This window comes from Clavelina lepadiformis, chromosome 7 (assembly GCF_947623445.1).
Source record: "Clavelina lepadiformis chromosome 7, kaClaLepa1.1, whole genome shotgun sequence".
NCBI classification, from domain to species: Eukaryota; Metazoa; Chordata; class Ascidiacea; order Aplousobranchia; family Clavelinidae; genus Clavelina; species Clavelina lepadiformis.
Window position 1 is genome coordinate 13,853,121 of NC_135246.1, and position 25,386 is coordinate 13,878,506.

Genomic DNA, 25,386 nt, shown 5'->3' on the forward strand with positions numbered 1-25,386 from the left:
TAGTGGCGGGAATGATAAAACAAAAGTCACAATCGGACTTTACTCATAATAACAATATTTTGTTTAATCTAAAGAGGTTATAGTTCTGGGTAATCTTTCATTTGTAACTATCTGTTTGCAACTGTTTATCGTATCTTTGTATCGAAAAGGGTGTACCCAAAGTCACTTAAAATGCTTTGTGCTTGAACACGTGTAACGTGAACATATTTAGTATTTAGGTTATTATCTGACAGATTCTTAATTTTTTTATCCTTTTATACTCAAGTAAGTCAATCAGCTTCTATTCCGGAATAAACATAATAAACTTGAAATTGATTTTAGATGTCAATGGAAAATAGTGTGCCATTTGGCAACCATACCTGCATTTCATTTCGCACATTTTTGGTATAACATATGACCGATTGGTGGCGCCTTAGTGCTATTCGACTGCTTTTATCCGAAATATTATTTTTATTGCCACTGGGAATAGAGGATAGCATGATCTTACGCTGTAAGTTAATTTGCATGATGAATCATACGATAATGTAGATTTTTACATTCTTATTTGCATATGTAATTACTTTACATCAGCATAAAATTAAGATATAAGAACTATACACAAAGTTTGAAAAACAAGAATATCGCAAATTAATAAATAGTACAGAAATAAAAAAATGACATGAGTAGATGGCTTACGAGGATCGTTCTTTGTCGTGAGAGTAACGCAACGTCAGACATTCCAAAACCATTACACTGCAACCGGACAAAACAATTCTTATTGGACAAGTTTAAATCTTCAAGGCTGCAAGCATTTTGCTGTTTTTTTTTCTGTTTCTTTGCTGCTAATTGCTTTGCCGCTCAGTCACCTTAACGTCTATTATTTCTGGCGTTAGAGAAATGCCTAAAAGAGCCTTAGGTAATACATTAGCATCCGGGCCGAAGCATTTAAAGTCAAAAGACCTCGCCAAGTTTGCAGCAAAAGTAAAAAGCACCATCTCTGAAAAGTTTTTCCCAGGGCAACCACGTCTGCCAGCACCATGTACGTTCACTTTCTGTGCCAGACGTCTATCGTACTCGTTGTTGTCGTCAAAATACCTATCTGGTCTGAAAAACAAAACCAATTTATTTAATTTAACTCTGCGTGTTAGTTACTTTTTCACTTCATTTACATGTCAGTCACCGAGCAACTTTTTTAAACATTTGTTACTCTTCAGATTACCTAAAAGTTTCAGGGTCACCCCAGAATTCTTGGTCTTTATTTAACGACCATAAGCTTATCATGATAACGGCACCGTGTGGTATGGAATATCCTCCGAGCGTGGTGTCATGCACAGGAGTATGTGGGATTGTGAATGGAAGTATGCTAGTGTGTCGCAGAGTTTCTTGAATGAACGCCAGCATTTGCGGCACTTGATGGCGTTCTTCAAATCTATTTTGAACATGTAGATAAGTCTGTTATTATCAGATAAATAGTCAAAAATGCGTGATGTGTAGTCGTTTATGAAAAACCTTCTTGAAAAGTTTACGCAAATACTGTAGAATGTTCGGCATTGCAGAAAAAATCTGGACACTGACGCATGCGCCACGTTCGCAAGCAGTTGACCAATGACATCAATACTGTGTGCACATTTGTGTGTGCTATTCCCTTAGTCTGCCCCAGCAAGGATAACATTAGCTTTGCAAAATTAGTTTGCTTACGACGGCAATCTTCCGTTTTTCCCATAAAAATCGTCGATCGCCGCTTGCACTTTGTAAAATTGAAAGGGAAATTTGGCGAAATACAAAATTATCCACATCAAAGCGACTGAGGTCGTATCGACACTTGCTCCAAACATGTCTCCGACCTGTATAAAAAATAGGAAGAGTATTATTTGGGGACCAACTAACATAATCTAACAGTCAATAGTGTCATACTTTGCATATTGCATGATATGCAAAACAATCGGTGACATATTTCCGTTCACGCTTTGATTTATCATGTCGTTCTTTAGATTTTGAATTTAAACTTCAGAATTGTAAAACTAATTTCTATTTCAGTGCTGCAATAAAGAATAGGCTTATACCACTGTGGTAGCATCTGCTTCGTTTTCTTCATCTGTTTTCGCTTTGTTTACCAGTACGTTGGAGATCATATTTGCTTCCAGACTGTGGGTGCTGTTGTTGGGGAGGTTGTGATTTTCTAGTTTTTTCTTCTGCATTTGGATGTGTTTTTCTACAATTCTGATCAACCAGATAACTCCATTATTTTATTTTGAAAGCATTATTTGTGTTTTACACAGTTCACAATCTAATCTGTAAGATTATTAACGTCAGTTTGTTACCTGGTATAGCTTTCACACAAAGCGATGTAGCTTTTCAAATGTTTTCTGCAGAAAACTCGCGCTATTGTACAGAAATTAATGAGGCCAACTTTTTGATCGATGGTTTTAAAATCGTTCATGCACTTCGCCAGTACTTTGAGCTGCGCGTCATTGTACTCATATCTAAAACAACATTTATTGTAACAGTTTCGATAGTGAACATATTTTATTCTTCGGTTGCACTAAGATTAAAAAAATTTATGAGAGAATTTTAAACTATAATCGTGCATACTGGTCTAGTGCGTATTGAAGGATTTGTCGGATGCAGTTTAATTATATGTTCAACTTGTCAAAGTTATTTGGCGAAATCGGGGAAAGGACATTGCCATTCAGTGAGTTACAGACATCTTCTAAAAATGATGATGATACTAAAATTATTTTGCCACGAAATAATTTTTTCAGCGGAGATATTTTGAAATTGTAAGTCGAAATCACTCACCTTTTAACAAGTATTGTCGATGCCATAGTTTTGACAGATACTGTCAAAATAGTTTCAAAGAATTTTTCGGTGTAACTCTTACACGACGGATGGAGAACTGTTCCATGCGTAGCTTCCCACTGTTCGTAAATATCTACAAGTTTATTTCCAAGTTCATTGGCATCTTCCGACAGCTGCTCTTCCAGGCTGTTGTTGTTGCTCATTTCTGCTGCAATGAAGGCTGTTTCTTCATTATTCCTCTCCCGCAGCTGGTGGCGTGCTGCGTTTTTCTCGCTACTGTTTAGCGAGTTTTTCATAGCCCACATGGCTAGTTTCCTGAGCTTTAAATGTCTAGCAACCGTTGTATTGCCAAAAGCAAAACTCCTACCTTTCAGAATATACTTTGTAGTAATGAAATCCGGTCTCATTGAAAACTCAATTGTTCGGGTATTGAGACATTCCTCCACTAATTTTCGTCCTGAAACAACTATGACTAGTTTCGGTCCGAAGTAAAGGCGAAATACCGGGCCGTATTTTTCACTGAGCTTGCTGATTTGCAAATGTACTTGTTTGTCAAGCATCGCTAAGTTACCTATCAAGGGCCATGCAAATGGGCCGGGTGGCAAGTTGGCACGACCCTTTCTGGTTAGTAGAAATATTATCAATCCAGTCAACACAGCGAGGCAAATAACGTCCAGCCTGACCAAGTAAAAGGCTTCCATTATGAAATAAATGTTTTTCGTCTTAGTTGCCGTAGCTTGGGTTCTTCTTTTCTTAGCCGCAGTTTGGGTTCTTTCCTTTGCCGCTTTCACGCGTGGCCCATCAGCGCAATTGTCATATCTACACGCCCGTAAACACACCTTCTCACGCAGGCGTTTGCTCCCAAGGTTTTGAAACCGTATGGTGAAGAATAACCCACAGTATCCTGCACTTGTTTTGTTTATCTACCAACAAATGACAGTGGATTGGTAGCTGGCAAAAGATTTTATGTGTACCTGAATGTAAGCAATAGCCCGAACTCGATTGTTTCCTAATCGTTAGGCAGCATTAATCAATTTACGATGGTTGCTCACCGTTGCTGTATTTCCGCAAACTATTTGAGCATGTAAGCGTACATACCTGCTCAGTGACTCAGTGTTTATCTACCATCAATACAAGAGACACTTGTTACTTGTGCAACGGTTTAGCTTCTGTAGATTATGACGCAAATTTATTTCATGAAATTTATGCTGAATTTTTACTATAAACAACATACCAAATTGATACCATAAACGGCCATCGGCAGACTACCGTTTATGAAGTACCAACATATGATCCCATTCGCTGCCCCCAACAGTGCGCTAGTTTACTCAAATAGTTAGCAAGTTATGCAGCGCTTGGCTGTAAAATCATTTTGCAACAATGGAGCTTTCGTTCAGCTTAATCTTTTGTATCGTAAATTCCCATAGCAGTCAATAATGCCCTCGCGGAACTCAGCAATTTACTTTTTTGACACTAAGGAGACAATCTGTAATGTCTCTTTTACAAACTAACCGTTTTGCCTAACTTTTCTGCAAAATTGGTTAACAGAATAACTTAACTCACACTGCACTAGGTTGGTGACCTCAGTGATCAAACGACTACAACACGACTTGTTTTATGATAGCGTGCGAGCGAAGACGTCACGCTCGAAATATTTTGTGAACTCATTTGAGGTCAAAGTATTTGAGAACGTTGTGCTATTGAATGTGTGGCATGTGCCCTAGCCCTATGTAACGAGTGTTTTATGTATTAAGCGTTGTGTTTTGCGATGTTCAGATCAGGAAAACGATAAATACAACAAAAATCTCCCATTATCTGCTACATTATTAAGTTAAGATACAACAAAACCATTTGCGTCCCAAATCTTTTACGATTTTTTGACCCACAAGTTGTTGTGGGCCACAACATTGTAAAGCGTAACATATTTGATATGCAGCAACCTCATGTACAGTAGTACTTTGTTATAATTTGCAAAAGTTTTATGAAAGTTTGTTGCAGTACATCTTATGAAATCGCCGAAGTCTTTACTGGTATGACTCGACACGGTGCACTCTTTGCAACTCGATAACTTGCTCTTGAAAATTTTTTGCTATGTTTTTATGAGATGTAGTTTATGTTGAAATAAAATGTTCAAGGTCCTGCGGTTACTCTCGATATTAAACGCCGCTACTATATTGCTCTGGGGCAATTTAACAATATTCAAATTGAAACAAAACATATACGGAAGCCTACTAGCGTTTAATCTCCATTGCAATATGCGTGTGGTGAGATTTATTGTCAGTTGACCGAGGCGTTGCTGTTTCATGCAGGCTGGCGTCATTCTCTTGATGAACTCACAGAGGTCAAAATCGTTGAAGCACAAGCGTTTAAAAGTACATACTATAAGTTTACGGAAACGTCTTGTCACGAATTACGAGGTTTTTTTTCGGACGCTACTGCTGAAAGCATGCTAGCTGGGAATCTTTAGACTTTTTGGTATGCCATGGTTCGACTGCAAACTCAAGTCGTATAAACACCTCGTTGTAAATTACTTCGCAGGATGTTTTCTCTATCTCATTTTTATCACTGTGGTATGAGACTCTAAAATGTCAAAAATTGGGAAGACTTTTTTGTTTAATTATTCAATGTTTTCAATGGCGTATTAACCCTTGCGGTGGTATTTGATGACGAATTTTGTTGTTAATCTAGAATTCTAGACTAAACAAACACAGTTAAAATACCTTAGGGCATAGGAATATTTGTCTTTGTATATTTCACCTGATATTTACAAAATAACAATATGTTTTGTTTTGTTGCTTTTGATAAAAACTTGAAAGAATGCTGAAATTCTTTTGACTCAATGGAAGTAATTTATTCAAGAGTTTATCAAAAATAATAACAAAAGAAAAAACTATATTTCAAAGGCGGCCCTGCGCCATAACTATAACTTAGTAATCAAAATTTTTATCGTTTTATGATGTAATTAAGAAAGGTTCCGAGTAACACAACTGTTAACAACAAAAACGAAACTAAATTTCAAAGCCCCATTCTTTCTTCATTGTTTCCATGGTTTTTGGTGCTTTGCTTTTTTCGTTTTGATTGTTGTACGCGTGGACACCGAATTTAGGCTTCACATTTGCAAAGCTTCCCATGAATCTGGGATCGGCCTTGTGGGCTTTTGGTTGCCATCTTGTGTCGCAACTGAGTCTAGCTTGGTTGGTTAGATTGGCTGTGGACATGTGAGCAAGTCTACACACAGCACATGTCAAGAAGGAGGTTACGCTTTGAAATACAATACGGGGTTCTATAAACGCTTTAGTTAACCTGATGTTGAAGATAATGACGTCTCCAACTTTAAAGTTTTCCGTTCTCCAAACGCCTCCCATTTTCGAAATGTCATCTGGGTCTTCCGTAAACCAACCCGTTCCGCTGACGTTTTCAGCTTCTATATCGCAATTGCCATACGTTGCTTGAAACTGCTTGAAACTAAACACGCAAAGGAATGAGTCAATTTATGGAATCCCAGTTACTTTCCTTTCATGCCTTCTTCCACCTACCCACTTTCAACGTGTGATCTTTCGCAAACAGCCAGCACCCCCATATCTGCTGTAATGTCGCCGAGAGGAGTCCACATAGTTAACAGACTCTGCGATCCCCTTGACATATACACCCTAACAAGTAGCAAGTACAACTCATAGAAGTTCGGTCGGCCACGTGTAGATGCAACTTAATCGCACTTCTGTTTACCTGTCTATATGAGCACCAGTGTACCCGCTTCTATGCATAGCTCTCAACCATTTGAAGTCAAATGTTATCGCCTCTCCGCCAAAGAGTTCTTCAAAAAAGCTGAACACTGAAAAGTGAACATTTTTTTAAACCATTAAATTGAATGGTTACAAGACAAAAGTTAAGGTTTTGAACTTTTTATTTATTTCCCGTCTGTAAGCAGTCGTTTATAAACTTTTTTCTATGACAGGGCAACGTGAAACGTAGTTAAGAGCTAAGCACAAGTTAAAGTTATTTGGCAAGCGACCGTGATTTCCTTCTATCACGCGCTTCATCGCATCGCAGTGCGTCACTGAGTTTCGTCCTTCCATGAAAGGGATGCATCCCAAACCGCATCTGGGATTTAGAAATCCCTCATCCAGGTCGTAGTGTAATGTGTCTAAAATCTGTTCCCCCTAACATGCAGATTCAGACATCCGTTAAGATGTGGTAAAAAAGTAAACAAAATTTTTAATAAAGTTAATCAAAATCACCTGCTCTTTAAGGTAGTGTAAAACTGCCTTCCTAGCGTTTAACACTGCATCTCTGTCGTGAAAATTGTTTAGGAATATATACCTGGAAAGAGAGCCAAGACGTGTTTCTACCTAGAATGCAGTCTCAACATGAACCTTACATACTTTTGCTGACATTTTACCACACTACATCATACCCTTTTTCGTCAAGCTCCTTTTGTAATGCCTGTTTATTGCCAAGCAAGTGGTTACATGGTTCAAGCTGCTTTAGTTCTGGTCCTGGAAAGACCATTGGTCTATTTCCAAGTTTCACTTCCATTTTGTCATTTGTAAACGCACTTATCGCAGCAGCAATTTTTACATCGCATGATCTTCAACGATAGTGTTTGGTGGCTAATTTTATGCACCATCACTTACACATCACGTGATAACACCACTATATTTGCACACCCAGAAATTATTAACAGGGTATCGGTCGCAAATAGCAACAATAAGTTTGTTCCTGGTTTCTATTAAACTTATTGCATGAAGTTGACCAATAGTTGAAAACAGTCTAATGTTTTTTGTTCTCTTTTTTACTACTTGGATTTATTTGCACTGTAATGAATATATTCTAAAACGCACTAAACACCTTGTTTAATTTTGGTAATTTATGGATCTATTCCGTCCATTTTGGCATATTACTTGTATCTGTACGTGATTTTTCAGTCGTTCTTTGTGACATCTTTGCACTTCTGTATAAAATATATTGCATGCTGAATGATGGCATTGGTATGAAACACTGATGTACAAGACTGTATACGTGGACAATATTTTTATTTAATGGCCTAGCTGCCGTTGAACTTTATTAATTTTGATATTTGAGATTATACTCATGTATCTTCCGATGAATATTACCCTAATTTGTTGTTGGCGGCGTTTTACTTGTGCGGGAAACATCAACAGTTAGAAACAAAACTTTTATATTTGTACATAAAATGTTTGAACTAAAGCTAAAATTACTAAAAAAATCTTGCTATTTATCCTGCTGAGTTAAGCTTTTGTTGAAAAGAAGATATTTTTTCCGAAGCTTCTTTGCACACAGCTGTAGGCTATAACTTATGACTTACCCTTTTCAACTTATTTATTTTACATCGTGCTAAGGAAAATATAAAACGAAGAAATAATTTTTCTAATATACATTTAATTAACAATTAAATGGGTAAATACGCAGAAATGAGAAACATACGTTTTATAACAGTTTTCAATAACACAGAATTGAATGAGAAATATTAAAAAAACTTTGAAAACATCAGTGTCTATCTTCATTGTCTAATTTTGATCTATATGCAGCGGATTTGAAACACTTTACAAGGAGTTGGAAAATTAAGCTCAGTAAAACATCAATGCTTAGAAATTTGATTTAGGAAAATATTCGTAACGAATGTAAGGTATTATTCAAAACGGTCAGCTGGTCACGCAGAGCTTTAATTTAATGGTTTTAGTCTGTTGTCTTTGATTGCTCCACTTCAATTATGTTTTTTTTATTGTGCGGAAGATTTCTTCAAAAGTTTTCATAAGTGCAGAACTATGTCGAAAATAACTTCAATCGGGCTCAGTAAAAAGTATCTAAAAAAATTGGTCAATTTGCATTAATGATTAGAAACTCTCTGAGTCTATAAAGAATAAAATACACTTCTGTGATCAACCTAATATTATGTGCTTTTGGGACGTCGCACAAAATTAGATGCTTGATACACGAACGGCTGAACGTGGTGAAATGTAAACAAAACGGAGTGAGTTCCAGCTCCAGCATAAACTTTGACCACAGAGTATTCATTTACTTTCGTCAAACTTCAGCCACGTAATGAAGAAAATGGATTGAGCACGCCACTGCGTTAACCATTACTAGAATGTATTACTTTACTATGAATAGTCCAACTTACTTGCATAACAGGTAATGACGCTTAGAAGAAGGAATAATGCTGCAGCCATACTTCTTGCTGCTCCTATTTTAAAAGAATTGTATTTAGCTATGCAATGTATGTGTAATGTGTGTACAGAATTTCAAGTGCAGATCCTGTGCCTAATGGGTTACGTGTAATAGTTTCATTAGACCAAACTGCAGCTACTACAAATATAGAGTAAAGCTGTGAAATATTGTATTCCAACCTTTCCCTGGTACTTACCACATGTTGCTTCAGAAGGCGGACTGGAGTAGGCGCAATGACATTTGTAGTCGGCAGTTGTGCCTGTCACATAACTTACCCCGTAGTATTCCTAAATACGTTATCACAGCGTTACAAGGCTGAGGCTGAATTACTTTGATTTTAAAAAAACCAAAATTAAAACCTGCTTACAATTTCGTATGGCATGCCGTCCTCGCTGTATGCCACTTCGTCGCTTGAAAGTACTGCGCATTGTTCGCATAAACTGCTTGCGTCGTAGACCGACATGTATTCCTGCATTGCACAAGTGTAAAAAATCACTTCCACATACTGTAGTTTTAGGACCAGTTTATTTTTATGGTTAAGTTATGTTAATGGTGCTATTTTATGATTATTATGAAGTTGCAACTTACATCGATTGCTTGATTGATATATGTCGTAATATTTTCCCTTCTACTTGACTGGGTTTGGTTCAATGGAATGGAAGAAGATGACATTAAGCTTTTAAAAATGTAAATTTTCTTAGTTGTGTAAACATTGCGAGGCTGTAGGGTTATTACGTGTTGAGACTGTACTTATCATAATAAGATGTTTTCATCCTAAACGCTTAGCCTATTCGCAGGTTATACTCACCTTGAAATTCTCTCAATTTTAAAGTCCCTCATGTTCAAAACCGGTCCTGTAATGATTGAAGCAATCCAGGCATCCCATGCAGTTTTCCTGAATAAATTTAAGTTTTATAAAAAAAAGTATGCAATTTTACAGCAGGGATTTTAAATCTAATGGCTTACCCAAGATTGAACTTAACATCGGATGCCGTTGCAATTGAACCACCAGAAACGTATTTTATTGTGTCTGTGAGTTCTTGTTCCAACGTTGTAGTTGTTCCTAAAAAACACACGTTTAAATATATTTCCAACGTATTGTGTGTCAGAAGCAATTTACCGCCTATTAAAGCATTTATTTGTTTCTACCATTTACCTGCGTCGTTTCTCTGGCAGTTTGACGGTAAAGTTGATGTTTGTTCAAGGTTGTAAAAAAAGAATTGTCTTGCACATTCGGCGACGTTTTGTCTCCAAGGTCTTGTGCTGTACGCTTCATACTCTACACTTTCCAGCCAGCATCTATTAAATTCATCAACATTTACAACCATATGGTTTAGAAAGTTTGCCAACAGTTGTGAAATACAGAGCATTGTGGTCCATTAACATTCGCTCAATGTGAGCTTACCTTGAGTACACTTGAGCATCTCTAAACGACCCTCCAAGTTTACCCAAGCTCACGTAATGTGTCCCAAAATCTTGGACTAAAGAGAGGTATTTGTTGGCACTGTACGTGTGGTATGGTAGTTTCATTATCCTTGATATGAACTCCGTGCTCAGCTGCAAACTGCTTGACTCTTTGAGTGTGATCTGAAATCACCACAATGCAGTCATGATGTGAAAATAGTGGTAGCATTAGAAGAACTTGAAAAAGATGTTTGAAATCATACGAAACCCACCTGTGCTGTGTTTACGTTTGTGTCCACGTTTATAAATGCGCGGGCACGGTCGTTGGTGATGCTGTCGGTAACCATGCTCTTAATCGCGCTATTTTGACTTAAACCTGTTCTTCCGTCAATATCCCGTATTTCTCCTCCAAAGTTTAGATTGTACTGTAGAGCTGCCTTGGTTGTATTAAGAATACCCACGCCGCTTTCGTACACCTATAAACAAAACAGCATGGTTGAAGACAGTATACTCTGTTATTTCAGTAAAGTTTTTTTTCTTTAAAGCTTATGCGGCATTTGGTTGAATTTTACCTTCGCATTTTCTACTACAACTTCGTAAATTTGCCGAAACGATGCTACGTTTACAGGAATCCTATAATAACTGTCCGTGGTGCCTGTGATCAGTTGTCTTCGACATGAGCCATGCGGTGCCATAGTCAAAACATTGCTTCTGAATTCTCCTAAAACCAATTTTTAGTTGGTCAGTAAAAGTCACTGCTCACAAGGATGTAGGCAATCTATGATTCCCATTAACAATCGAAGGAAGCTTCTTACCGGTGAGCAAATCAAATCCTTGAGCAAACTCATCAATTCCAGATATGCCAGTTAAGTATCTTTCGCCTACAGGTGGAGCACTGTTGGAAGTGTCCGGTATTGTGAAGCCACATACCGTCGTCTGTTCACGTAGGTTTTATGAAATTTGATTTGCTTCATACTGAATAACAAGAGTTAAGTAAAGCAAAATGTTCTTACATCTGTTGAAAGGCAACCTTTTTCATCACTGTAGTCGCCACAATCATCGTCTCCGTTACATTTCAACTCAACCGAAATGCATCGCCCGTTGAAAGTGCATTTAAACTCGGTTGTGTCGCAAGCTGCCAAAACGTACTTTTAAGCCAAAACGTACTTTTAAGCCTAAATTTTCCTAAAAACAAGAAAAACTGTGTGCTGTCCATACCTGTCGTACTTAGATCTTCTACTAGTGGTTCGGTAGCTTTGCAAGATTTTGTTTCGACATAGTTTGCTGAAAACTGTGCATCGCAAATCCCATCGTAATTTGCTTGAGACGGCGTCAAATAGTGCACCTTTTCCTGTAAAAGCAAGCCAGAGGCGGGTCACGAATTTATCATTTTGCAGAAGCAACTTTCACAATAAATGTTTACCACAGTAGGGTAATGGATTTTAATGCTCTCATGGTTGGGTATTGTCTTTTCAGCTTACCATCCAAGCATAGGGGTCAGAGGTCGACCCCGGAAAGCATTCGCTCCAAGTCGTTTCATTCGACTGACATTTAAACGTCGTTGGATCTGGCGTGGTTGGATCTGGCGTGGTTTCCGTAGCAATAGTCGTCGCTTCAGCTTTAATACGAACATATTATTTGTAATTATGGAACGATAACCGCTTATAGCAGGTTTACAATCATTCTGTTTTCATGATAAATACTCGAAGAGGACCTCGTATAAGCTTAAATCAGATGGTTTTTAATCGTTCTTAAAAAGTTTCTTAATTTACTTGGAAGAAAGGTATGAAAAGATAAGCAGCAAACTGAAAGTTATTTCTGTATACCTTGTGACGTACTTGAAGTCGCACAAAGGACAAGACCAATCTGAAAAACATACAAACGTGCTCATTCAACAAACTCAAACATAACAGCAATGCTTGTAAGTTAATTTTTTGTGCTTCGAAAATTTTTTAAAAGTTTGTTAAGCAACTTAGGTATTAAACCAGCCACGTAAGTTATTCTTGATTAATCACTACAGCTTTTCATTTCTTCGTATAGAAACATTACTTATTAACAGTTGGCATGTAAATGTTTGGCTTGTGTGTTTGTTTAGTACTTATCCTACGTGCTAACCTTTGTTCAAGATAAAATTGAAATTTCCATTTTTTCCAAGTTGGAACGTGAAGAAGCTTTACTTTTACTTGGTGATTTTTTGCATATACACTTATTTTATATGTTTCTTCCGAAAAAAATGGGTGTAAATGTGGTAGCTTATACCGGTTGTTCGATTCGATGACTATTTCAAGCAAGAGATATTTGTTCTTGTAACTACTGACACCTAACTTTCTAACCATGAAAGTAAAGCGCCACTTTATTAGTGCTATGATGCCAGAGATCAACGACAATGCAAACAGTATGTAAACCTTCAATTAACCTGCTGATGATAGAGAATTAAAATGGAAACCTCCGTTGCTTGCTCAAATCAAACATCATAAAACCTACGTGCACATACCGAACATAGTCACTGCCATATTTACCTGTGTCTGTTATCATCCTAGTGTTTAACCACGCCTAAAATCAAACTGCGTCTATTGTGTTAATCACCCGTAAGGCCTTGAAAGGTAATTAATTAAACAGCTCTACGAATGGTGGGTATAGCTTACATAATAACCGTAAACGTTTAGATTTGACGCTTAGATGTTCTGGTTTGTTTTTTGTTTTGTTATTCGCTGATTATATCAACTTTGTGATCAATCGTATTGTTTATATATTTCGCCTCAAACATAATAAATATGTCCAGTACGCAGCTTTACAAGCAGTCATATACGCCACACTTGTATTATATAGTCATCTCAAGTGTTTCGTCACCCAATCGCTGAAGTACAGTGGTCAGCGATTTTCTGGAGGTATGCCATTTGGTAAGAGTTCTGAAATAAGCTTGAAAAAGCTTTATTCACTTAATTTTATCCTGTTTATTCAAACAATAGGTGAATCAGTTTTTCAAATAAATCAAAGTAACACAAGCAATGGTTGATTTAAGGCAGTAACAGTTGAACCATAGAATTAGTTCTTATATCCTATTCGTACTCTATCTTTTGTATTGTAAAGAACAACTTACCAACACAAGGAACTTCATTCTTGAGTAATGTTTTCTTAGCCCTAAATCAGTTGATGCTGCTGTTATCAAATAATCCTAGGAAAAAAGAAATAGTACAAAATACACTCCTGCTGTATAACAGCCTGTATGGAAAATATTCTTTGTTAACTCTTATACTAATTACTGCCCTTTTGGCTTGAAGATCAGAAAAAGGCGTTTTCTTATTTTTGAAGTTAGTTGTTACTGCTCCTGAATAAGACATAACTTTATGTCTTCAACTAACCTACAACTGAAGCAACGCACAAAAAATTAACCAGAAATGAGAACAGCGTTGAAGATAACCAAAATTAATATTTAACAAATAGCTACGTCATCGACGCGGTGCAGAGTAAATATGTTTTGCGAAATTCATCACCGAAAGCTTATGACATTCAAGTGGCCTCCTCATTGTTAAGGCCGTACTTTCGTATAGTATTGTCTACATAAGTATTGAAATACATTTCTTCCATTATACGTAATTAAACTGAGAACTGTCGAACTTGGTTTTCTGTGCCATAAATCATAATAATAAAATGTTTCAAAACGTAACATGAGCTACTAAAGTTTTTTTTATGCTTGAAGTTGTGCAAAAAAGACGGTGTATCTTTGATATCATGAATATGTCGAATTATATTATACAGTGTTCACGATTCAAACTTAATGTACAGTACAATGAAGCAATATCAATCGTTTAGACTTTAGACAATGCTGTACAGTGTACACATGTTCCCATTTTCATAAGAAACTTTTGATCGGAGCTGCTAGTAACTCAGCGTTTTGTTTCTTAAGTTTTGGCCGAAATATTATACTACGCTAAAAGCTTCTAGTCAAGTTTTTGTTTTCAAAACTTGCAGGAGCTAACTTTACGTAGGCGAAAGTCACACATGATGAGACAGCCGAGACATTGCTCAAAATGGAACTTCGCAATAAAGTTTTTAAACCATAAGATAGCACAAAATTGACTCTTGTTATTCCACTACCTTGCCGCTTTTTTGTGAGATATTAAGGAAAGACTTATTAGTTTTTGTGTTAGACTATTATATTTAAATCATTAATGGTGAACGACCAAAGCAGTAAAATCAAAGAACAATACAAAAAATCTGGGAATCTTCAAGATACAAAAAAATTGGTAAGGAGTGTGGTTCGTCGAACATCGATTCGATGGTGGTACCAAAAAGGGGACAGAGAAATAACAAGCATGTCATTCTGTCTGTAATAGAAAATGGGCTACTAGATTCAGAAAACTGTTCATCTGCAAAACTTCAACATTTTATAATAAACTTAATATGAAAATCATTTTTATTGTAAGGCGAAAGAACAATAAACATAAGAAACCATGCGAAAGCAACAAAAATACACATTACCATCAGCATCCTCAAGCAAGCGCTTTCGATTTAAGCTACTCGCAAATTCAGTGGATAAACCATAAAAACAGGTTACAGTATAGGCCTAAGTTACTCAAAATGGAACCGTAGTTGTAACTTGGCATAATAGCATGTTAGTAAAACTTGCTTACCATGATTTGCCGAGAAAAAAAATTGCAGGAAGGAAATAGATCTGCAAATTTTTTGAAGATCATCTCAAAGTTTTGTTGTTTGCTCAGTCAGTCATCCTTTCGATTGACATTTATTTAAAGTAAACGTTGGAAAATTCAAGCTTTGTTTTAAATTAGACGATTTTATTTTAAGGACAAATATTTCCGGGCTTGTTGCTTACTATTTCAAATTTACAGTTACGGTTTCATACGTGCTGCCCTATTATGGTTTCCGAGATCGGACAGATTTTGTTTAAAGTGCCTATATTTAGCAAGTCGTCCAACCTAGTAACGCAAAAATTTATTAAAGCCCATGAGTTTTCTTTCAAGTAAGCCCAATGAAGCAATGCCATACCAAACATAACGTATAAATTAACCGAAGTAGGCTACATCATGCACTTTTTTGAGTGAGAGAGGTTTCCCAAAGTGTCGTGTCATAGGTGACTTTCTCCTAATTAGCCTACCCATACGTCAATTGACGTCTCACAAGCCGTGACCATTACAAAAATTATGACACCGTAATATAATAAGACATATGACCACAATAGCGTTTATAACACAAACGTTCTATAGCGTGAAGTAGCTCAATATGAAGTGTGATAAATAGGCGATACATTATTGTTGAAATGTTTCTTGGATTTGATTCGCTGTCTGGTTATTTTTTTGGAAAGTTTCTGAAGTTTTTATTGCAAAGGAGCGTGCAGGCTACTGTTATAACAAGAGCGTGATATGGCAACATGGTTAACATTGAATACAACCTTTTCATTCAATTGTTGTCTAATGCTTTTGTTGAATGATGGACAAAGAGATTTCGACGCGTGGACCTGGGATTAGGTCCGATTCGACATAATAAGCATGACGTGTAAGAGTTTTGAAAAGAGAGTTTCTGCAAACTTTTGGCGACACCAAACGAATACCCGGCCCAGCTGTTGTGGTTTATTAAACCGCAAGAACGGAGTGAAGCTTGCACTTTCGATCTCTTACTTCTTCTTTTATGGATACAACTTTTCTCTCTCTTATGCAGTACTCTATATGTCTGTTTAGACATTGGAGACTTTTTTGCCTTAGGTTTTAGAAATTATAGGTAATTTTCTTTTTACACATTTCATGTAAAATTATATATGTCAAAAAGTCAAACAAAAGTCACGTGGAATTTTAATGCTAGGTAGCTGTGAACGTTGAAACCAAAGTTTGCAGAAATGTTCAACTGCGATTAGGATCCGTCGCATGACATTACAAGTGCAAGCTCTCATTTATCATTATTCACAGCAGCATTACTTCTCCCACGTCATTGAAGTGTGAGAAACAAAGACGAATTTTCCATATCATATTACGCGCTTAGATCTGCCGTAGCAACATTCTACTCGCAACAGCTTACAATGTACAGCTTTTTGAGTGTTCTGCTTGCATATTTTATGTGTGATGCTGAAGAAGATTCCTATTATATGTGTACCAGTTACTGCCTATTATGTTCTTACTCATATAGCTTCAACGAAGAGGTAGCGTAATATGTTTGTATCCTGTCTTCAAAGCAGGGCTGTTTTGCACTGTACGTCTAACTCATTTATAAGGTCTGCAACAATGCAAGCACCTTTCAGTCTCAGTCAAAACCTATGAGATCGATAGCTTTTCGGGCTCCAAGTTTTCAAAATATGCTTGCTTTTAAACGTCTTTACAGATATACAGATTATATAGATATGTTTTGTGCAGTTGTAAAAGTCAGGTTAGTAGATACACACTAAATAGCTACTTTAAAGAGAAAATATTGTAAAATAAAACCTTTTTTTAGCAAAAATGTTGCTGTCATCTATAGGTTGTAAATTAAGAGTTACGTACAAATTGTTCATAGCAATTAACAATACCTGAAAGCATTGGTTTGTTATATACATATATTGGTCAGCATGGGCTTCAGCGAACAGATTTCATGGAGAGTTATGCTACGATTAAATTTCGTTTGTTGGTTTCTTTTCGTTATTTCACCGATTTATCCCGAACTTTTTATCGTGTATTTGTTTTTAGCTGAAACTTGAGTTGTTTTGTAGTGACGATAAATATGCAACTGAATGCACACAAGTAGCCGCTTTCAGGAGAAGAAAATCTTCTGGTGGAGGTCGATTAAAATCGGAGACTGAGATCATAAGTTGAAATTTAGTATGACAAATCATGGCTAGCAGTCAAACTGGAATCGTTCTCGTTTTGTTGGTGATTTTTGAAGGGTTTTGTGTCGAGAATGTCGAATCAATTTCATCGACTGATAGTGGTATGTGAAATATGCAGTTTTGTTGTGCTGTATTTTGGATCTTTAAATTCCAAAAAATTGTAAATTTGGCTTCCGTTGTGTGGGAAACATTTTATAATTTCATGAACTGATGAGTCCGTTTTAAAAATGCAGATTCAAAAATTCTGTAGCATTTTTGTTATATGCTTAGAAAAATCTTATATGATCATTTTAAGCGTTATAGAATGCCTCTGAATAAAACTGAATTTGGCTGGAGCAACTGGAAATGTTTGGTGTAAAATAACTAATTTTGCAAATCTAATTCGAAGATTAAATTCATTTGTAACCTATAACCGCAATAGCAGTAATGTGTAGCAGCGGCGTTAACGATATGACGAGTGCTTCGTCATACCTTAAGCCTTGTATCAAGAACACAATTAACGTAACACAAGTTCCGATACTTAGTTCGTTGCCCCATATGTTGTGACCTACTTACATACATATGATGTTAGATTTCAAACGCCTGCCGACTGTAATTATTAGGCACGGTTCAGCTGTGGCACATCGGGCCTAGTTCAGGAAGTAAAGCAATCAAATATTTCCTTAGCTTATTGCTGCTAAATAAAGGTGCGATCGGGCAACTGGTGTTTGGAACAATACACATTCATACCGATTACTCATTAGCGATTGTTAGGTAAGCCTTCCACAGCGGTAAACATGATGTAACACACCAATTTGCAATGAGTTAATTGTTTACACTTCTCTCTGCATGTTGAGTCTCTGCAATTATACGTCATGATAATGCAATTGCAATCCCTAGTCATGTGAGTGTTTGAAACTTTCTTGCCTTTTCTATTACTTTTGAAACGAAATGAAAAGGAAATTTTCCTGGAAACACAAAAGAAAAATTTCTGCAATTTGCAAAACTTTACATGATGTCGACAAGATCTACAGAAGAAGAAGTCTCAATTGTATTCAGACATATTTTTCTCTCTGGGGAAGTTACAAACAGCTTATTTAAATAAGGCTGCTGCTTTGGTAAATGGTTTGCGTTGCGTGTTACTGCTTTGATTCACCCAGTATCCTGTGGTTCAATTGTGCTGTTTTCAAATCTCACCATACTTGTGATCAATCGTACCCCGGTATCCTGAGACGCGTCGAACTCAGATTGATTATTATTATCGAACTCACAGATCTACAGAACTGCAAAGTTTTTCTTGGTTTCGAACTCACATAGGAAATGCTTTTTCCAACTGGTGCAAAGGGATGACAGCTGAATGGTGGGTAATTTGAAGAAGTTTTGTGGTTTGTTTTTCTCTCAAAAGGGTTTGTTTGCGGTTTTGGTGTCTCTCTTACCCACGTTTCTCTCCTACAACTCATTTCTGTTCATCAGTAGAATGTATTCTGGTTGGATGTCATTTTTAATTTATTGAGGCTGCCACAAGTGAATTTCTTTTCTAACAATGTAAATGCAATTGGAATAACACTTTCTAGGAAAATAGTTTGTTACATAACACACCAAACGTGGTCATTTTGCGTCGAGAACAGTTTCGACACAAGGTTTCAATGTGACATGAAAATCAATCGTTGCTTTGTAGGGTTCTGATTACAATAAAAATGTACTTCGATGCTTTACGTTTGTTATTGCCATGTACCCAATATGGAAATCTGCTTTTTGAAATTGCAATATTTGCCTGTTTCTCTTTACGTGAAACGTGAAATTTGAGGGCCTGGGAGCATTTCGGTTGTTGTAATATACGTCAAAATATGACAAAATTTATCGCCTTTACACTAATGACGATACCTACTTAGCATCCTGTTTACCCTTTAAACACATTTACACGGTTGGTTTAAAACCTTGATTAACGTCTGATTCTGCGCTAAACTTGCTGAAATTTAACGCTGTCGTTAACGCAATCTTACATTTCCTGAACGACCGACAGTTTTGACAACTTTAAGACGCTGTTTCACACTTTTAATTTCACAACATACCTTTGACTCATTTCGTTAAAACTCTATTGCAGGACCTTGGGAGAATCTACGTGAGCTACGGAGGCTAAGTATGCATCTAACTACTCTCCTGGGCGTCGTCTTTATGTGTGTTACTTACATGCAATTTGTTTGTAGATGTAAAATCGCTTTTTTTCCTGGGATTCCAATATGACGAAGGAGTTGGAGTCCGAGCAATTTTTTTTCTCAGCAATCGGACATACCCATCCAGAGTTGATTTAAAATATTGGAAAGAAACTTCACCAGATTCGGTGAGTGATTTGGTGCTACATGCAAATGGTCTTGAATTGACTCCCCAAATAATTAAGATGTTAGTAATTTATTTTACCATCAACTTGGATTTTGATGCAGTCACTTTGATTTTCAGACTTTCGATGCTAATTTTCTACCAAAGTCAGGAATCAATTTTGTCAAATTATCGCAAATTTCTCAATCAAATGATGAACTTGTGTGTGCAAAACTTCTGTTTGAGGAGTTCTGTTATTCAGTAGAAGAAGCGCTAGGTATGAATATTGTTTCCAACGGGTACTGATACTATATGCTTTGGACGTAAGTTAATTCTCTATATTCTATATAAGTAAAATGACGTGCCCCAACTTTTATTATATTATACAATATGATCGACATTATGTCTTTGCTTTGTCGTGTTTGTAACAAACAAAAACTTATAAATCTCTGCTGGTTGTCAATAAATATAGATTTGCCCGAAGCATATGGCGTCAAAGTGGTTTCAGTCAATGTACAACCGACGATTTCTTGGAAATATGATCCGGTGTATATCTCCAACGGTGTTGCGTTTGAAGTACAATACAAGTTAGTAAGGATGCAAACTTGTGCGTTTTGTCTCATTGCATCTTGAATAACCAAAAGCAGTAACCGTTCAGAGACATTTGGAGTAATTCATGGGAAGGAAAACTGAAAAACAAATTGATACGTGGCTTGAAATACAATTTCTTTCGGTTTATTCACCACCCCGAGTACGATGATAGCCTTTTTGACCCTTCCAACATCGGTGCCTATTACTTACGCGTGAGACCTTGCTTGACCGAAGTTCCCTCTAAATGTGGAGGTTGGGCGCAGTCGAAACTTTTTCAATTGCCGGAGGACGGTAACTAGCTTTTCCTCATCTTTATGTTTACGTTTTTATTTTATTACCGTATGTTACTATTATGTCAAAAGATGACATTACTGCAGATATATTAAGTTCTGTTTAACATTTTATATCGCAGACACTACTTCGCATCCTGACTTTGAAATCCTGGACGTCTTTGCGGGAAATTATTTGAGAATAAAAAACAATCCCCACATGGTAGAACAAACGAATAAATCTCTTGAATGCTACCACGATGGACTGAAATACTTGATTTCGTATTGGAGTGACAACGACAAAACACAACCGAAACATGTAAATTTCTTATGAGTTCCTTCTATTTTGTGAACGTTGTTTCGTATAAGGTAAAGATATTCAAGGGAGAATATGTAAACATTGCAGGAATACGAAATACGAAATTTCAGTCAGACTCTTTTCTCCTTGCCCTTACATACTCGTCCAACCCAAAACGTTACCATCTGTGTGAAGATGGCGATAGGCCGGACGATCCAATTAGGGTTAAACCCAAATATTTCTAAATGGGAGAAAAAGTGCAAAGTAGTTTCAGGTAAAATTGTCCAATTTTTCTAAAAGTTTTTTGTGCTCTGTTAAATGTTTTTGTTTAGATTGCTTTGGTTTAGCAACAGTAGCGCCATGGATTTGAAACACGTTGAAACATGGATCACGTTGCTTATACTTTATTTCATTCTTTTTCATTTTCATACTGTTCATGATTTTTTATCATTTTTCTGTACAACTTGATTGACAGGGCAGCCGCCAGATGAGAATGCCACGGTTTTTGTCATCATCCTCGTTTCTTTAGTCGCATTTGCTGTTGCTGCAATCGGGTTTATAATTTACAAGGTGAAGCGGTTTTACGTTTCTGTCTACAAAACTGAGTCAAAAATTCCAAAAGAGCTGGTAAGCTATAGTAAAAAAGTTTTGTTGTTTTCTGATTAATGTTTTTCTTCCCGTGGTTGTTGTTATGGAGGTTATTTTCCTATGAGTTTATCATGACAACTCAGAAATAAACAAACCTCAATACCTTTTATAAATCTGAGTCATAAAGGGTCAAGCAAGGATAGCCATGGATATGCGTATAAGTGGTTTGATTGCCATTCTATTTCATGTAATTCCGGTTGTGAAAGATGGTCATAATGAGTGATGCCCTTCTGCTGTCATTTTGTTTTCTTTTTTAACGCAATGCTATTGTTATTATTTTACTTATCAGCGTTTTAAATCAGCAAATGATTCTGCGAAATGAAATCACGGGATGAAATCAGTTGACTTTGTTTTGTAAACTTTGGTTTAAAAATAATACGTCAATTCATTGGCGAAGCGTTTAAAAGTTGTATGAGAATAACTCTATCTTTTACCCTTTAACTGGTGAAAATCTGTTCACTTGGACCCGTGAACAAGAGCAAGCGTCGTTGTAATGCTTTGCCTATGACAGGCATGTGCAACCTTTTTCACTGGAGGGCCAAATACAAAATTTTGAATGACAACGCGGGCCACATGATTTTTTCAGAAAAAATTAGTATCGTAAAACGACTTTCCTATGCAGTTTATGTAGTTAAGAAATAGATTTAATGCAGTCCACGACACACTTGTGCGACAATTTATTGAAAAACTGTGAATAATTGTCGATGGAAGATGAGGAAACTAAATTCAGTCAAGCGTATTTAATCACAGATTAATGTGATTTTTGCTGTTGCACATCTTTGCAAACTTTTTAAATCTAAATTTTAAAACTTTTTACATCTTTTCAAACAGCTTTTTCAAAGTGCTAATCTCGCATTGCGAAATTATGCAACGCAGCATTGTTGCATCACAAAGGGCAATATTTCTATACACAGCGTGCGAAAATTTCCATTGCTTTGATGTAAACTGCATGAAATAGTGATGCTAGTGGCTAGTATGAAGTTCTAACATTTTGCTGAGCACCACACGGGCCGCACGGAACAACCTGGTGGGCCGCAGTGCGGCCCGCGGGCCACTGGTTGCACATGTCTGGCCTATGGCCACCACAACGGTAGCGCAACTGGGTTTCCTACCGATTTGGCTCGTACGAGTGCTATCTCGTCCGCCATCAAGCCGACAATCACTGTCTTTGCCCCCTCCCCCCTTTCAATTTTCCATGATGTGAGACTCATGTGTATGCACTGTGTGTATGTTAATGTTTAATTGTACTTTTAAGGTTAAAACTCGCGCTTAACGATAGTCAAAATGTTCGGCATAACCATAGCAATGGCTTAATCCTTTTTTACCAGCTTGATGTCCTGAACGAGATGGAAAATCTTCAATCTTCCACTCTAAGAGAAAATATTCAATCTGATACACCAAATTCAGTGGAAATAATTGACCCACTTGTCCCCGAGCCACGCTCAATTTATTCATCATCAGAAAGTGTGTCGCATTCTTATAGAGGTATTTTTTCAGTTATGTATACAGTATACCTTAGTTACCTACTATACCTTCGGTTAAGCAGTCCCAAGTAGTATATGCTTATTGACACTGTATTTCTTTCATTAGATTCCATATATCCCTCCGAGGCAGGTGACACTGACAAAAGTTCTTTAAGTTCGGTTGCTTCGTCCACTGCGACTGGCTCTGCCACAACCAGTTTTGTCGTTTCCATTCCCGTATCTTCGCAGCTGGAAGATCTACCGTACATCCGACACGCAATATCCGCAGATACTACCACGGAAATAAGTTATCCAGGGACGCCCTATCCAGACGACGATCATTGCTCCACTGACGATTTATGGCAATGTCAAATTATAAGCGACTCAAACCATTTTGGCCCTAACACAGATATTTGGCAGATAAACAACATTGATCAAGAGTCAAACAAGGGTCACGGGTCTGAAACTTGTAAATTGCCTTTAAGATCGCAAACTGGTAGCTTCAAACAGCCGAAGACAAGCGTTGCTTTTCGTCTCAGTAAACGACGTTTAAGCGATAGTCAGATCAGCAGTGAGAGACGGCGCAACACATCACATTTCCGTAAAAGCAGTCTGGTGGTTGACAACTCGCATAATCCACCGCGTGGATGTTTGTGCCGTGACATGAAAGATAATCCAAGGGTTGACACAAGTTTCCAAGACAATGAACCTAAACCGCCAAACGATCGACTGGTTTTATTCCCGGTGGTCAGCATACGCAGCAAAAAGGCCAAGATCGAACAAAACGTTAGCACCGATAAACATGCTGAAGACCTCCTGAGTCGTTTCAGTGTCGTAAAAGCTGATACCGGTGTATTATTAAGCAACCCAACTTACACAGGCGCAAAAGATGCGAATATTAGCGACAGTGAAGATGAAAGTGACATAAAATGTAAATCTAATCAGTATATCTCATTGCATGGGAACTGTGGGATGCCTCCTAAAGCGCCAAAACACGCAGCGAAATCGAGGCGGCTGTCTCTAAGTCGCCGTTATAGCCGTTCGTTGTCTTGCGGAAGCTCACTTACCGGCTTCAACAAAAATCTTATCGATTCTGACACCACCGAATTTCCACGTCCTCGTCAAAGCCTGATCTTATCCGAAGACAGAGCATGTCAGAACGATGAGCTGTCGAGAAAGTGCATGTCAAAACATTCCCATCATCAACTTCATGAAATTCCGGGAAGCCGAACGAGAAGGTCACGAACAGATTCGGCGGACTCTGGATTTCCTATAGATTGCTCTTTCTTTTCCGACGGATCACTTTCCCCTCCGCCCACTCCAGCAGATTTTAACCCGCCACTTTCCAACTTCTTTAACTCCGCCATGTTGAACAGCCACATAGGGAAACCCGAAGGTGACTGTCGAAATGAGCACATCACTGAAATCTGTAGCGAGTCCACTAGCTCTGGGCTAACGAAGATTACCGAGAGGTCACTAAATGCCAGCAATGACGTAATCTCGAGCAACTGCGATGGATCTGTTTTTTTGACTTCGTCAGATGTCGCTGGTACGTCGCAGGGTTCGTGTCGAATTTTTAATCAAGCGTTCCCATCTTCAAATCTCGATTCGATTTCCGTTAAGTCCAGTAGAAACTTCTCTTTTGGAGAAGATACCGATGACGAATTAAATCATCAGGAAGACATTTCCTCCAGTTATTTAAAACTGACAGCACTCGGTAAACTGACCCAGATTTCTCATAATCTTTCTGATGGACTCTACTGATACAGAGCAGAAGAATAGTTCATATGTCTTGAGTTTTGCTCAGGGAAGATATACCTCACCGGCTTTAGTGATATTGTTTTTTCAACAATTAAACAAAAACTACGTTCACTTGTTTGAACAATAAGTTCTGCAGTTCCTTTTTCTTATTGTTTTTTCACTTTGTAAATATTGCGAGGTACAGTTTTTGTTCTTCCTATCCATTCAACATTCAACATAGTATCAAGTAAGCGGGTACTTTACTCACGCGTTTCACAAGATTAAATTCTATTCGAGTAATTGAAAGAATATATAATGAGCATGTCAACAACATAAACAAGGTTTATGTCGAAGGAACCCATAATGTTTCAGCTATGTTTGGCGGCTTTAGTTCAGATAGTTTTCTTCAAACCTTGGAGTAGAAAAGTTTCATATTTCAGGTTGTGACAAACTTTTTTTTGAAGTCCGTTGTTACATTTTTTGTTAAAGTGTAAATTATACCACATTTTACGTGCGTCGTGTTTACTAATAAATGATTTTTTTTCATTTTACGGTTAATATTTCGTTTGTTATTATTGAGTACCGTCCTATACTATATCTGTTTTGTATCGGACACCGGCTTGACGGGTGTGTTTCTGGTTTTGTAAATTATAAACTGACAATTCAAAATTGAGCTCAGTGTCCTGCTTCATTGCAAAAATTACACTGTCGCGTTTCTATAAGCTTCTCTTTGAATGGCACGAGAGTACACAAAGACAAACCAACACAAACACGACTAAAAAAGTCGTCGCCGAAGAAAGTAGGGGTTCTTTTTGTGCAAACACTTCAGTCTTAAGATTCGTTAAAGTATTGTACCAGGTAGTGTAACAAGTATTTACAACATGTAGCATAGAGAGGGGC

The 25,386-nt window shown here is 37.3% G+C and overlaps 4 protein-coding genes across 4 annotated transcripts; 1 reads left to right on the top strand and 3 right to left on the bottom strand.

Moving 5' to 3' along the window:
* Positions 1–450: 450 nt before the first annotated feature.
* LOC143465114 (cytochrome P450 1A1-like) lies at positions 451–3,943 on the bottom strand. The gene is made up of 6 exons (XM_076963278.1): positions 2,779–3,943; positions 2,301–2,462; positions 2,043–2,199; positions 1,678–1,823; positions 1,199–1,408; positions 451–1,083 (listed from the first exon to the last, which is right to left on the bottom strand). The coding sequence occupies exons 1-6, from the start codon at positions 3,477–3,479 to the stop codon at positions 822–824; spliced, it is 1,638 nt and encodes a 545-aa protein (XP_076819393.1). The 5' UTR covers positions 3,480–3,943; the 3' UTR covers positions 451–821.
* Positions 3,944–5,594: 1,651 nt separating this feature from the next.
* Positions 5,595–7,394, bottom strand: LOC143465115 (1-deoxypentalenic acid 11-beta-hydroxylase-like). Its single transcript, XM_076963279.1, has 7 exons — positions 7,193–7,394; positions 7,017–7,098; positions 6,791–6,938; positions 6,505–6,610; positions 6,315–6,428; positions 6,082–6,243; positions 5,595–6,006 (listed from the first exon to the last, which is right to left on the bottom strand). Exons 1-7 carry the CDS (start codon positions 7,312–7,314, stop codon positions 5,787–5,789), a joined length of 954 nt encoding a protein of 317 aa, XP_076819394.1. The 5' UTR covers positions 7,315–7,394; the 3' UTR covers positions 5,595–5,786.
* A 705-nt stretch (positions 7,395–8,099) lies between these two features.
* LOC143465112 (complement component C9-like) lies at positions 8,100–13,629 on the bottom strand. The gene is made up of 17 exons (XM_076963277.1): positions 13,472–13,629; positions 12,198–12,237; positions 11,853–11,989; positions 11,590–11,722; positions 11,385–11,506; positions 11,187–11,307; positions 10,944–11,092; positions 10,644–10,847; positions 10,373–10,554; positions 10,124–10,266; positions 9,934–10,030; positions 9,776–9,862; positions 9,556–9,643; positions 9,335–9,436; positions 9,164–9,254; positions 8,921–8,983; positions 8,100–8,603 (listed from the first exon to the last, which is right to left on the bottom strand). Exons 1-17 carry the CDS (start codon positions 13,487–13,489, stop codon positions 8,590–8,592), a joined length of 1,791 nt encoding a protein of 596 aa, XP_076819392.1. The 5' UTR covers positions 13,490–13,629; the 3' UTR covers positions 8,100–8,589.
* A 3,081-nt stretch (positions 13,630–16,710) lies between these two features.
* LOC143465759 (uncharacterized) lies at positions 16,711–25,044 on the top strand. Its single transcript, XM_076964226.1, has 10 exons — positions 16,711–17,283; positions 19,369–19,502; positions 19,619–19,754; positions 19,950–20,064; positions 20,136–20,359; positions 20,481–20,656; positions 20,744–20,909; positions 21,111–21,262; positions 22,612–22,768; positions 22,874–25,044. The coding sequence occupies exons 1-10, from the start codon at positions 17,187–17,189 to the stop codon at positions 24,508–24,510; spliced, it is 2,994 nt and encodes a 997-aa protein (XP_076820341.1). The 5' UTR covers positions 16,711–17,186; the 3' UTR covers positions 24,511–25,044.
* The last annotated feature ends 342 nt before the right edge of the window (positions 25,045–25,386 follow it).